This window comes from Pseudoliparis swirei, chromosome 5 (assembly GCF_029220125.1).
Source record: "Pseudoliparis swirei isolate HS2019 ecotype Mariana Trench chromosome 5, NWPU_hadal_v1, whole genome shotgun sequence".
Taxonomy (NCBI): Eukaryota; Metazoa; Chordata; class Actinopteri; order Perciformes; family Liparidae; genus Pseudoliparis; species Pseudoliparis swirei.
In genome coordinates this window covers 195195-208887 of record NC_079392.1, presented here as the reverse complement: position 1 = coordinate 208887, position 13693 = coordinate 195195, and the positions used below count along the sequence as shown (strand labels likewise).

The 13693-nt window shown below is 44.0% G+C and overlaps 1 protein-coding gene across 1 annotated transcript; it reads left to right on the top strand.

Annotated features, from left to right (window-relative positions):
• Positions 1–848: 848 nt before the first annotated feature.
• Positions 849–12105, top strand: gipc3 (GIPC PDZ domain containing family, member 3). The gene is made up of 6 exons (XM_056414959.1): positions 849–1127; positions 7736–7921; positions 8017–8197; positions 10482–10591; positions 11020–11101; positions 11954–12105. The coding sequence occupies exons 1-6, from the start codon at positions 849–851 to the stop codon at positions 12103–12105; spliced, it is 990 nt and encodes a 329-aa protein (XP_056270934.1).
• The last annotated feature ends 1588 nt before the right edge of the window (positions 12106–13693 follow it).

The following is a 13693-nucleotide window of genomic DNA, read 5'->3' as shown; positions in this document are numbered from 1 at the left end:
ATCCATCCGTCTCAGATTCAAGTTATAAAGCAAATGTGTGTCTCATACTACATTATACAGTACTTAAATACTGATACTATTATTTGTTGATTGTATATTGAGCATTTTTTTTTCGTGTCAAGATACTCCATTGGTTCTCCGATTTTAAGACCAAGATATATTGTGTTATTTATTCTGATTTCACGGGCTGTCCTGTCATGTGTCAAGTGAGTATCAAATGCCTCCGTGAATGAAACATCAGCTTAGCGTCTGTAACGGTCCTCTTTTGTATCTGAGTGTCCGTGGGGTCAAAGAGGTCAGTGCATCGCCAAGGATTCACCACAGCAACAGCCAACTCCATTCAACCAGGCCAGCGAAGGAGGAAGCGCCTTTCTCCAGATCCAATGAGATCATCTTACCCCGATGGGACATTGTCTGGGATCTCCAAGCGGCCCACGTTGGAAATCATTTTCTGATTTGCTGGTCAACTCCACCCTTCAGAGGGGCGTTCACGTCGTGTGTGTCTGGTGCCCAGACGGATGTGGCAGATGAGAGTCTGGACTGTGTCCCGTGTAGAAAGGAAGCTTTACCTGATGCGTCGGTCTGTTCTCTCTGTGGCGTTGCCAGAAGCTGAGGTGTAACACACACAATGCTCATCTCAAAGGGTGTTGGGTTTCTGGCCTCTTGCAGCTCCTCTTACCAAGCTCCTCTCATCACTAATTCATCTGCGCTCCTCACCCCAAAGCTCTGGGCGGCTATTTGGTCGAGTGGTTGGGCGGCCAAGCGGGATGAGGATAGAGTTTCTCTCTTCTCCAGAGCAGTGCACCACCAGGGCTCCCAGAGGAGGACCATACCGAAGCTGGGGCCCGATGCAGAACGGGGAGGCTATGAGCCCGCTGGACTCGAGGGCGGCCGGGGCCGAGGCCCAGGACCAGGGCCAGAATCATGGTTGTCTGGAGCCCACAGCACCTCCGCTTCCTCCTCCTCCCTCACCACCACCACCAGGGCCACCAGAATACCCGAGGCCTCGGCTCATCTTCCACACCCAGCTGGCGCATGGGAGTCCGACAGGTCGCATTCATGGATTCACAAACGTCAAGGAGCTGTACACCAAGATCGCAGAAGTGTTCAACATTTCCCCCTCAGAGGTACATCCTCCTCTTTTTTTAAGTATTGTTATTTCTCTCTTGCATTTCTGGTCGGTAGGCCAGCTGCGAAGAGGAAGAGGCTATTGCCCACGATGCCTCATCTGACGGGCCTGAGCCTCGATCAGGATCAATAATGGAATCCAATACATAATAATATGTGGTCAGTAAACACTGTAAACAAGAGCACAACAAAACCAGGTGGTGACAGTTTAGCTTTGAAAGTTATTCAAACAACAAAACAGGGTCAATGATAATGCGTGCTTAGTTACATTGATCCAAAGATCCTCAACATGTAAAGCTATTGTTAACATACTATTACTGTACCTAAAAAACAGGTTTTGTTTTTAATGTTGTGTCACCCAAGCCCAATCAAAGAGGAACACACTGATGACATCACAAGGATTATTTGATCATATTTGACAAGCTGCTCCTGAGCCACATGAGAAATAAGAAAAACAGCAGTTGTCACGGTCCACATGACTCCGGGCTCGCCAAGTTCCCATCTAGACAACTTGAAGAAGTACCAAGGCACTTATCTGATACGCTTTGAGTGTAGCTGTAACAAGTGCGTGAGCAGTTTAAGAGACATTACACTGGATACATAGTGCTCAGTAACAGCAGGGAGCTGCTCACAATGCAGAGTCACGGGAAAGCAGCCCGCCGCTCAACACAAAGGCCACCAGCGCCAGCGAGAGACGGCAGAGCCCGACTCACCGCGGCCGGCTTGAGTTTCAGGGCTCATCCACGTGTCCACAGCAGGTGAAGTAGAAGGATCAGAGGTGTAGCTGGAAACTGATAGTGGAGGAAAGACTGCAGAGGGCTTCAATGGCAAGTCATCAATTTGAGGTGTTGAGCATGTTTTGTTTGTAGAAAATTGTTTCCTGTAAAATACGGTGGTTGTTTGTGTAGTTTGATATTCTAGGACAAGGATAACCTGTTCATTCAGCCATGAGCTGCTCTTTTCTCCATTCTGGTAACAGAGCAATAAAGATTCAACACGGGCCTTATCTCACACTTATCAGTCGTGAAGGCCGACATGAAGGCTGGAGATGAAGGATAGAGACCCATGTTCACAGGAGCTAACCTTGATGGTCGTATCGACTGCCAGATATCAGACGCTTTTCTTGTGTTGTATAAGATTACATTCCTAAATGCAACATTAAACCACATTAAAGTACAAATACACATCTCAATTGTCACTCTCATTCATCTTTTGATGATATTGTTGTAAACGTCTTGATGAGTGGACAGAAGAATCATTTGACCCCCGGTCCCAGCCTATCGCATGCTGTCCCTGTCAGAACTGAATCAGTGTTTGTCTTCTTCGATATGTTCAGATGACGGTTCAATAGATCACGAATAGTAAACAAAGCACAACTAGTCCAACGTTCTCCTGAAAACCTTCCAGACCGTACGTTTCTTTGTCACTTTTGAAGAACACTTTATATCTAATGCAAGAAACTAGAATGATGAATGAAGACACACCTTTCCTTATCTTGGATGCTTTGTCATTTAAGCCATCTCAAAAGTCTTTCAACAACAGTTGAATGTTTTTTATCCGGCACGATTTAAATCAAAGTCGATTTAGCTGCATGGACATCAACAAGCCCTTGAACTGGAGTGAAGAAACACGCCCTCCTCTGGGAAATAACAGCAATTAGCTGCGATAGTGAGAAGTCGAGGCGTTCCCTTGACCTCCTGTGGAGTGAGCAGCGTAACCTTCCAGGACAGCTGGAGGCCAGAGGCGACCTTGGACTGCAGTCCTACTGATCCACTGAAGAGAAATACAAGGAGCAATATGTCACAGGAACAGAGATAAGAGCTCACTCAGGTTATCTTCAATTTCCGTTATGGATTATAAAGTCAAACTTAAACTTTAACCTCAGGTGTCAGAATAATAAACAAATACAATTTGCAAACACTAATTAATTTCAACAACAAAGACCACTATAGTTCTAAACTTTGAACACTATTAGAAAACAGGTGGAGATGAGTCGGACATTCAATCCAACAACACCAGATGTGCTAATGCTGTTCTTTAAAAAACATCTGCTTCAAAACGTGGCTAATATTACACATGCCACCGATTATTGGTCACATTTGATGACGTCTATCTCTAGGAAAAAAAGGTATTTGTCTTAAGTGTTACTATCATTTCAATCCATAATTAAAGCACACACCTTTAAGAGAACATCCGATGTAATCACTTATCCCCGAAAACAAACACATTTATTTTGACTGATTGATAAACAAAGGCTTTAATTTGGTCACATTCATGACTCTTAACAAAATGGCCACAACAGCAAATAATGTGGCTGCACTGCCCTCTGCTGGCGAGTCTCTGTACAGCACCGCGACATACATTCTGAAGCACTCTTTTTGCTGTTGTAATAATATTGTGAATGGTTGTTGTTTATGGAGGACTCAAAATGACTTAACCCTTGTGTTGCCTTAGGGTCATTTTGACCCGAATCAATATTACACCCTCCCCCCGCCTATGGGTCATTTTGACCCGATTCAATGTTTCACCCTCCTGTTACCTTTATATTTACTAACATATGTTACCCTATGGGTTCAATTTGACGCCAGCAATTAAAACCTCCAGAAAATTATTAGAATTTATATTGTTTTCCAAGTTTAAGTGTGAGGCACTTTATGTTTGTTTGTTGACTACCGAAAGAACACCGACATTAAACATTGAATGGGGTCAAATTAATCCTAAGGCGGGGGGAGGGTGTAATATTGATTCGGGTCAAAATGACCCTAAGGCAACACAAGGGTTAAGTATAAATAAATGTATAAATAAATAAATGCTTAAATAAATGTATAAATAAATAAATACAGGAATGAATAAATATAAGTTATAAATCAACAGGACAGCATTAAATAAATATATTTATACATTTCTGTATTTCTTCATTTATTTATTTATCTATTTATGTGTCCACACGTATTTCTTCATTTATTTATGTGTGACATTTACGTGTCCGTATATTCAAATGAGCTGGGCGGTCCGAACCTCTGTCTGAAGCATGATTGGTCACAGGAGTGTGATGCACCTGGTGTGTTGTGCTCTACTACTTCTGCCTGGCACATGACGCTGAAGTTGACTCGCTCAGCTCACCGTGAGCAGAAGTTAGCCTCGACAGCTTTTTGACTTCAGCCGTTTATCAATTCCAAGTACACTGAGTACAGACTCGTGTTCTTTTGGAGTCTGGTCTTGGGAGTCCAGACTCTCGAGGACGCAGGACGGTCTTTCTGGTCGTGTGACGTCACCACATCAACTGTTCTTGTTCATGAATTTACTCCAATTATTCACTGTAAAATACTTTAAAAGTATAATACTTTATAAATACTTTATAATGTGTTGCGGTGTTCACTGTCGTTTGGCGTATACTCCGCCCATAGTAGCCTGCTACTTGTTCCCGAATAAACGGTAATAACTATAAAACAGGGCTCTCAAGTGTCACGCATTGAGCGGTGAGACTCACGCATTTCGGTCTTAAGTCACGCACTCCCGCCACACATCGTATTTCTCACGCTGAAAAAAATTCTCGGCTATTTCATGTTTTAATGTGCCGCAGCGCGCCAACATGAGCTGGCCGCGCTGCCCTCACCGTGGAGGAATCAAGCGCTCCCCTGGAGTTCTGCTGTGAGGAGCCACTTATCAGCCAATCAGAATGATGGAAATCTCACGCTTGCCTGTCTTCAAAACTTGAGAGCCCTGATAAAACGTCTCGTAGCTTTCCATCCTGACCCAGGGTCGCTACAATATGAAGTTATGAATCTCAGTCAAATTCACGTTACGTTATCTTTTAATAAATAATAAATTCGTTGTGCTCTTTAGATCCTCCAAAACCTAATTATATCTCATGTTTAGCCGCTACGGAGACGTCAGAGCCAGCGGAGCATTTCAAAAAGTCCTGCCCAGATCAGGCTTCTCTCGGCGGCCACACAGCGCGCTAAGCGCCCGGAGCTCAGAGGTCCCGCGAGCAGGACCTCAAATCTCCGTCGCATATCCTTATTAGCAGTGGTGTATAAAGTACCCAAAAGTCATACTTGAGTAAAAGTAAAGTTACTTGACTGGAAAATTACTCAAGTAAAAGTAAAAGTCACCTATGAGAATACTACTTGAGTAAAAGTATTAAAGTATCTGATTTTTTTTGTACTTAAGTATCAAAAGTAATTTTCTGATATTAAATGTACTTAAGTATTGAAAGTAAAAGTAAAAGTAAATGCTGGTAATAAAAAAAACAAGGTCAGAATTTTGAGAATTATGAAGTTTATTTGTTTGGGTGCTGTGGCCGCCATGAACAAGGAGTATGAGCTAGGATGAACTTAGCAATATATGAATACTATGAAATTACTAAAATATAAAAACACGATTAACACAGAAAAAAGCAGAACCAAAAGTAACAACCAGAATCATCACTTTAAAGTGAAAAATGTATTGTTCATCTTCAAAAGAAGTTGATTTTTAAAATGGACAGATTTCAGTGTCGCTCTTCTGGGGCTGAAGACGAGTCCTGCGATGCTGAAGAGCCGTTCACATGGTGCAGGTAGAGTGTGTCTAGCTTCACAGACAGCCTGCACACAGTTGGGAAGCATTTCAGCAAGTCAACGTGATCCACGTCTCCATCCAGCTGTTTGCTGCTTCATGCGCTTGAGATGACGAAGAAGAAGTCCTCTTCATCAGATGAACTGGACCTGGTGGCATCACATAGCTGCAGGGAGGGTTCTTCCATGTGCTGCTTGATGTAGTCCATTCCTGAAATAAAGTGAGAGTATTATAGACATGATAGAATTAATAACACTTCCTAACATGTCATGACCCCAACCTAAAGTTTTGTACAAAATAGTTTGTTTTAATTTGAAGTTTATACATTTAGTTTCATGCACTGTCCTTGCATCCAGAGTTGATTTGTGAATATGTACTTGTATCTCTGTAGTTAAACACAACAACAGTCCCAAATCAATATCGTCGCCATTACTGGACCGTCACTCTTATAATATTAATACAAATAATGATAATAATGCTGTAATGATTAGCATTATATTATAGCTAAGACGACTCAAATCAACAAATTCTCACAACTGTCAACACTTCTTCAGCTCATTAACTCGCTAGAGATCCGTCTACTCCACTCACGCTAATTGTCTCATTTAATTGACGATAGCTAGTGAACGTTAGCCTAACATACAACATGCGTAGGACAATCAGACACCTGTCTTCCCCTCTCCTGCCAAAGATATAACTTACTACAATCCTGAGGACAACACTGCTAGATATCTTAACAGGTTTATGATGACTAAACATTAACGTTGCGGCTCATGGGGTTAATCTTAATTTACCTCAATGTGTTTCCTGAGGTTGGTGTGTTTTTGAAGGCCAGTATCTCCGTAGCTTTCGGTCGGCATAAGAGGCACTTCATCCGGTAGGAAGAAACTTTCACTCCGACAAAAGAAAAAAGTTCGCCCAAATATGGCCACGGACGTTGATCTTGGTGCCCGTGGTTGTTCGAGTAGCTTCCATTGCTGCTCCACATGAAATGAGTCGTATCTGTAGCCGCTCGCTAACATCCTGGGCATCACTGGGAAGAGAAAACACGCGGCAAGGACCACTGACCCCCAACCTGCGTGTTCGTGCTGCGTTCAGGTGCGCTGCGGTGTGTTCCACAACAGTCCCTGATGTTTCTCATGATTATTTTTTTCCGTAGTAACGAGTAACGATACTGTTTCAGGGGAAATGTATCGGAGTAAAAGTACAAGTTTTCATTGCAAAATGTAGTGAAGTAAAAGTAAAAGTAAACAGAAATATAAGTAGTAAAATAAAGTACAGATACCCAAAAAAACTACTTAAGTAAAGTAACGAAGTACTTCTACTTCGTTACTATACACCACTGCTTATTAGGCTGAATCAAGATAAACCGACCACAGATTTGATGCTTAAACTACTAACTTCTCGACTGAAAACATCCTTAAATTACATTCCGTGACTCAACAACAGTAGTATTTAGAATGTACAGACAAGAATGCATAATAAACGCTGTTCGTCTACAGATCCAAGTGCTAGGGATCGATTGCTTCTGTCTTGCTCTCCGACTTGACCAATCCTGTTCAACAATGAGGTTCGGACCGCCCAGCTCATTTGAATATACGGACACGTAAATGTCACACATAAATAAATGAAGAAATACGTGTGGACACATAAATAGAGAAATAAATAAATGAAGAAATACAGAAATGTAGAAATATATTTATTTAATGATGTCCTTTTGATTTATAACTTATATTTATTCATTCCTGTATTCATTTATACATTTATTTAAGCATTTATTTATACATTTATTTAAGCATTTATTCCTATATTTATTCATTTATTTATTTATACTTCAGTCATTTTGAGTCCTCCATAGTTGTTTTTTCAAATTGAATGATGTGTTATCAAAGATGTAGGGGCCCTTTTGAAAAGGTAAATGTATTCTAAATAATAACCATGTCTTCATATGTTTTGTATTGTAAACTCTGGGCATCACACCAGTAATAATCTGAAATCTCACTGATTCTCAGAAACCACTAACTCAATGTGTTGCATTTCTTCCCTTTAGATTCTGTTCTGCACCCTCAACTCTCATAAAGTGGACATGCAGAAGCTACTGGGGGGGCAGATCGGACTGGAAGACTTCATCTTCGCTCACGTCAGAGGAGAGACCAAGGAGGTGGAGCTGACCAAGACTGAAGACGCCTTAGGCCTCACGATCACAGACAACGGAGCTGGATATGCTTTCATCAAGGTGAACACGAGGCAGAGGCGGGCTGACCACGATGTCTCAATTGTTGTAGAAGGCTCCAAACTGTGAATCTCGTGTGGAACATGTGTTTCTTTCAGAGGATAAAGGAAGGCAGCACCATAGACCAGCTGAAGACGGTCTGTGTTGGGGACCACATCGAGGCCATCAATGACCAGAGCATCGTAGGCTGTCGACACTACGAGGTGGCGAAGATGCTGAAGGAGCAACCTCGAGGCGTCCCCTTCACGCTCCGCCTGGTGGGGCCCAAGAAGGCCTTTGGTGCGTAGGACCTGTTCACGGAGGACTGGGCCTCGCTGTGCAGGCCTGATGGAGTCACGGCCTTCTCAGTCAGTCAGGATAACATCATATTATATTTACAGTTGTAGTTGTACGTTTCCGCTTTGCAGGTTCCTCTGACGTCTCAACTAGGATATCGCACTCCAGTTCAAGTTAGCAGAGCAAAGTGTGGCCGCTCACTCCGTTCACAGAGAGAAGTCCAGTCGGTGGTACCGGTCCAGGTGTTAGAGGCTTTTTCACTTCCACTATTAATTAATCAGAAGCATCACAGAGAGCACTTAGCTTGGCATCATTGCACAATGACTTATTGACCCTTCCTTGCTTCCTTCTTTCCTTCCTTGCTTCCTTCCTTCTTTCCTTCCTTGCTTCCTTCCTTCCTTCCTTGACATATAAACCTATCTGTTTCTTGCGTAGCTCTCCGTGTGTGCTGGCTGTGATTGGTTCAGCAGCTTCCTCCAGGGTGTATGTTATGTTAGGACTGACCTGGCACCACATTGTTCTGAAGGACCCCCCCTGGGGTCCAGAGAAGCGCCCAGTGGGCCATGGATTTCATCCTTCTCTGGTAACTTTCCATATCTCAGCAGCTAACCATGAAGGGGTGACGGGAACATGTTTCAGGCTCACTGGCTCTCTGCCAATGAGCCTGTGGAGTTAAAGGATGTCGCTCCAGTGACCTGAACAGTAGACCGTGGCTGCCGAGCCTCAGGCTATAAGCACTGTGTGCTACAGAAGATGCTCCAAAGTAGCTATGCAGGGAAGAATATGGCTGTCAGTAAATTCAGCTCTTGTTACTAGAGTCTGAAATATTGCAGAAACATTGAAGATCATTGTTTGGGGGGAGGGGAGTAAAAAGGAAGAGCATAGGAAATAACTTCTGTCAATTCAGTTACTAAGATACACTTTCATTCCCAATCATGTATAGCTAACATTTCTTGAAATGTTTTAGGGAGAATCTGAAGCTCTTCAGAAAGAAGACATTTCACTATCTTTTAGTTTGCTAGCTCCAGGAAGAAGACATGCCGACAGAAACAGAGCGAACGTGTGATGGGGAAACAGAAACAACCTTGTGGAAGCTCATCGTTCCCTTTGCAGTCACAGAAGACTCTGCCAGAGAAGTTGTAAATATCTGATCCCGGTGTCTTGTTGTTCTTCCCCTGCAGCAGAACGTTCATGTTCATTTATCTATCGGCCAGCAACACCAAGAGACTCACTGGTAAAGGGACTTGGCTTTTCTCTGAGTTCTACTATATTTCTTAACGTGTTTCTATCTATACCACTGGGATTAGATTGGTTATGATTGAAGTTTGAGAAGTTGATTTAATCTTTGTAATCTGCTCTTACAGTTTGAGTTAACTGTGAACCGGTGACCTCGTCTCAGGTCTCTTTCATCCCGGCGACGACCTTTTCCCTTCCAGGAAATGTTTGATCCGTCAAAAGAACAATGCGTGTCTGATTGATTGCATCTGGTGAAGAACATGGAGAAAGAAAGTAGGTTCCCGCTTCAGGATGCTGAAGCAGACTATAGCACAGCTGTCTGCAGCCTCATGTTCCAGACAGGAAGCTGAAGCCATGGGCAGCAGTCTTATTTCCTGTTAACAATCAGTATCGAGCACTGTCACCCTGCCAACTATCGACTTAAACTTCAGGTCCTCGCCGGCGGGTTGAGCTGTCATGGAACTGCTGCTGGTGAAACTCATCCATGTTGTGAGCTGCTGTGTTGAGGTCAAGAGGCTTCAGCAGAAACAGCAAGTTAAAGAAGTGATGGAACACATCCCTCATTCCTCCAGATGGACCGGCCAGTCACAATTATCATGGGCGTGGCTTCAATCCCTCAGTAATTGATGGCTGGCTGCCAAATCAGCATCGGACAGATTAGATTATTGATCAAACAAATTATAGTCCTGAATGTGACCATCTTCAGTTAGCATGCTAACATGTGCAGGCTGATAGGAATACAGGCCGCCGTATGTGATGACACCACGGGAGGGTTAGGGTGACCGGAGGATGAAGAACGATCCATCCAGTTACACATGTTGGATGTTTTGTACATTTGTGAGACAAGGGGTACACATGAGGGCAGGCCATGTGAAGGATGGAGCCTGGCTGCTCTCTGTTCATCTGACCATGAAACCAGATGTAGTTTTGATTCCTGACAGCACAGCAGTTTGTTGGGTAATGATAGAAGAACTCAGGAGTTAGCTTTGAGAGCCACAGCAACTTAAACATGCTTACTTCAGATAACGGAGAGCATCCTGTGTGTTGGTAGATATGATCGGAACGAGGACCAGAGCGCCCAAGTCCACTGAGGGCAAGATGGTGAGCGGGAAGGAGACGCTTCGCCTTCGCTCCAAGGGCTCAGCCACGGTCCAGGAAGTGGTGAGTTCAGAGGTCTGATGGACACTCACCTCCTCATGTACTCGGACGTGTACACACACACACACACACACACACACACACACCGTATCCGTGGTTCCTCGTGGGACAATGCCTCTCTCACTTTCACTGGACCAGATCTCAGGAAACAAAGAACTCTCACTTCCTCCACTTCAACGCAGGACGTCTCACTTCAACTGAAGTGTGAGGTCGATACACAGAAGGTTGACTGGAGTTCATGTGACAGAACACTTGGCAGGCAGTGAAGTAATACTTCATCTATAATGTTGATGTATGTAGGTAACATAAAGATAACTGCTCTACAGCATCGTCTCTCCCGTGCTTTGGAGGGAGAAGGTATCCTGTCAGAGTTCTACCGCCAGAGTGAGAGCGTGGAGGCCAAAAACACACTAACGCCTCTGTGCTCTCAGCAGAACGAGTTTGAAGAGCAGGCCACCAGGAGAGTGGACGACCTGCTGGAGAGCTACATGGGCATCAGAGACCTGGAGCTGGGTAAGGTCACCCACATGAACCCGAGCCCTTCAGATGGACTTCAGCTGTGAGTTCACAAACTGATCCGGAGTCAGTTGTGTTGCTGTCGGCTCGACAGACACACACACACACACACACACACCTACACACACACACACACACACACACACACACACACACATACACACACACACACACACACACACCTCACCCTCTATGCTGAGAGAGGCCTGCCCACTTCACCTGGCTCGTATTCAAGGAGAATTCCTCCTCAGGATTTATACATACCACTAATAACCGTAAGGATGAAGTGTTCCTTCAGGGAGCTGTAATGTGTGTGTGTGTGTGTGTGTGTGTACACGGCAGTGTCGTGTAACTTACTTTGCCTTGACCCTTTTGAAGGAATGTGAGTGGACATGTTTCAGACGTCCAGCGACGGCAGCGAGTCCTTTAAGACCTCCAAGGCCGGCATTCAAAACCGCTTCATGATTTATTTATCGGCTCTCTGTTTTATAGTTAATCCTCTAAAATCTCTAAGAAATATCGTGTTAATTTAAAATTAATGGTCAAATAAAAGTACCAAATGTGATCTTTTTGAGGTGTTCTTGTTATGTCCTCCTGAGATCGTATTAAACCATTTAAATAGTCTGACAGTCATAGTGGGGAGGACATTTCTTTTGCTTGCTGATCCCAAATCCCAAAGGTAATTTGAATGATTCATTGGTCAATTTCACGAGGTAAATGTCTTTAATCGGACTTCACGATGGGTGTTTGATGCATTGTTTTGGATTCGGCTGCTGAGAAAGAAAACTTGCAATAACTACGGTCCAAAGGGGATGGATGAAAACATGTTGCATCCCTTCTTCCCTGCAGCGACCACCATCGTGGAGGCCGGCAGAGACAAGAAGAGCCCGGATGACTTCGCCGAGGCGCTGGACTCCGTGCTGGGAGACTTCGCTTTCCCTGACGTGTTTCTGTTTGACGTCTGGGGGGCGATAGGAGACGTGAAGAGGGGGAGGATGTAGATGTTTACCACCACAGAGGGAGAGAGAGGGAGAGAGCGAGAGAGGGAGAGAGGGAGAGGGAGAGATAAATGGAGGGAGAGAGAGAAAGAGAGAGAGAGGGAGAGAGAGAGAGAGAAATGGAGGGAGAGAGAGAAAGAGAGAGAGAGAGAAATGGAGGGAGAGAGATAAATGGAGGGAGAGAGAGAGAGAGAGAGAGAGAGAGAGAGGGAGAGATACATGGAGGGAGAGAGAGAAAGAGAGAGAGAGGGAGAGAGAGAGAGAGAGAGAGAGGGATAGATAAATGGAGGGAGAGAGAGAAAGAGAGAGAGAGGGAGAGAGAGAGAGAGAAATGGATGGAGAGAGAGAAAGAGAGAGAGAGAGAAATGGAGGGAGAGAGAGAGGGAGAGAGAGAGGGAGGGAGAGAGAGGGAGAGAGGGAGAGAGAGAGAGAGGGAGAAATGGAGAGAGAGAGACAGAGAGAGAGGGCTTTATCCCACAGTTAAAATGTAGTGTTCTATTTCTCCGTTATCAATAACCTATCAAGAGGTCTACATGATCAATAACTTATGATAAGGTCGTCATTGTATTTCTATTTTTGAATGAAGAGGTCTACATGATCAATAACTTATGATAAGGTTGTCATTGTATTTCTATTTTTGAATAAAGTGGCCGCAGAGCAACTCAAACCTAAAACTATGAAGACGGTCACATGATCGTCACCATGACGACATGAATCCAGAACACGATGCTCACAATAAACCAGGAGAAACAAGCCGCCAGCTTCCTGCTGTGAATCCTCTTCCTGCTCCTTGTGTTGTTGCTGTGTGTCTCACGGGGAACACTTTGTATGATGCCACCTCTTGATGAAGACCTGGGTACTGCACCTTCACATGTTGGTCAAAAGGTTTCAATCATAGAGTAGTCGTCAACTCTGTTGAACAGACAAGCCCATGAAGAAGAGTTGAGATTTGAATCCTTTATTTATATGTAAAATCACATTTCTGTCCTGCACATTCAATATTTACACTTCCTGTGAATTGGATGAATGATACTGCAGCGGCGGTAGAGCGAAGCTTCTCATTGGTGGAGGCGTGACTGATGATATAATCACAGATGAACATGAAGAGAAGCCGCACCAGTTGAATTGTGATGTCCTCCAACGTGTTATTGCTGCGATGTTTCCCACTCCTCTAATAATCAGCTGGTGGATTCATCTCCCTGTTGAGTCACGAACAGCTTCACGCCGACAGCAACGTGAAGTGAAACGTCGCTAGAGACACGACGCTCTACGCGGAGGAGCTGATGACCTCACTGCTGCTTCGTGACATCCAGACTTCGAGCCCTGAAGACGAGATCTAAACCCGAGACAGGATCCGGACAAAAGATCATGGAGCTGGAGTTTTTAAAGGGTCAGTTCATATTTAAACATGTGTATTCTCACTTACCCTTATTTACATAAAACCTTCTCAATCAGTATAGTGATACCATCAAGTCATATTATTAGTTTTTCACAATTGTTAACACACGTTTTTCAAAACAATAATGGCTTTCTCAAAACTGCACACAGAAAACTGAAAACCTCACACACAAAATGCTAAACCTGACACTCC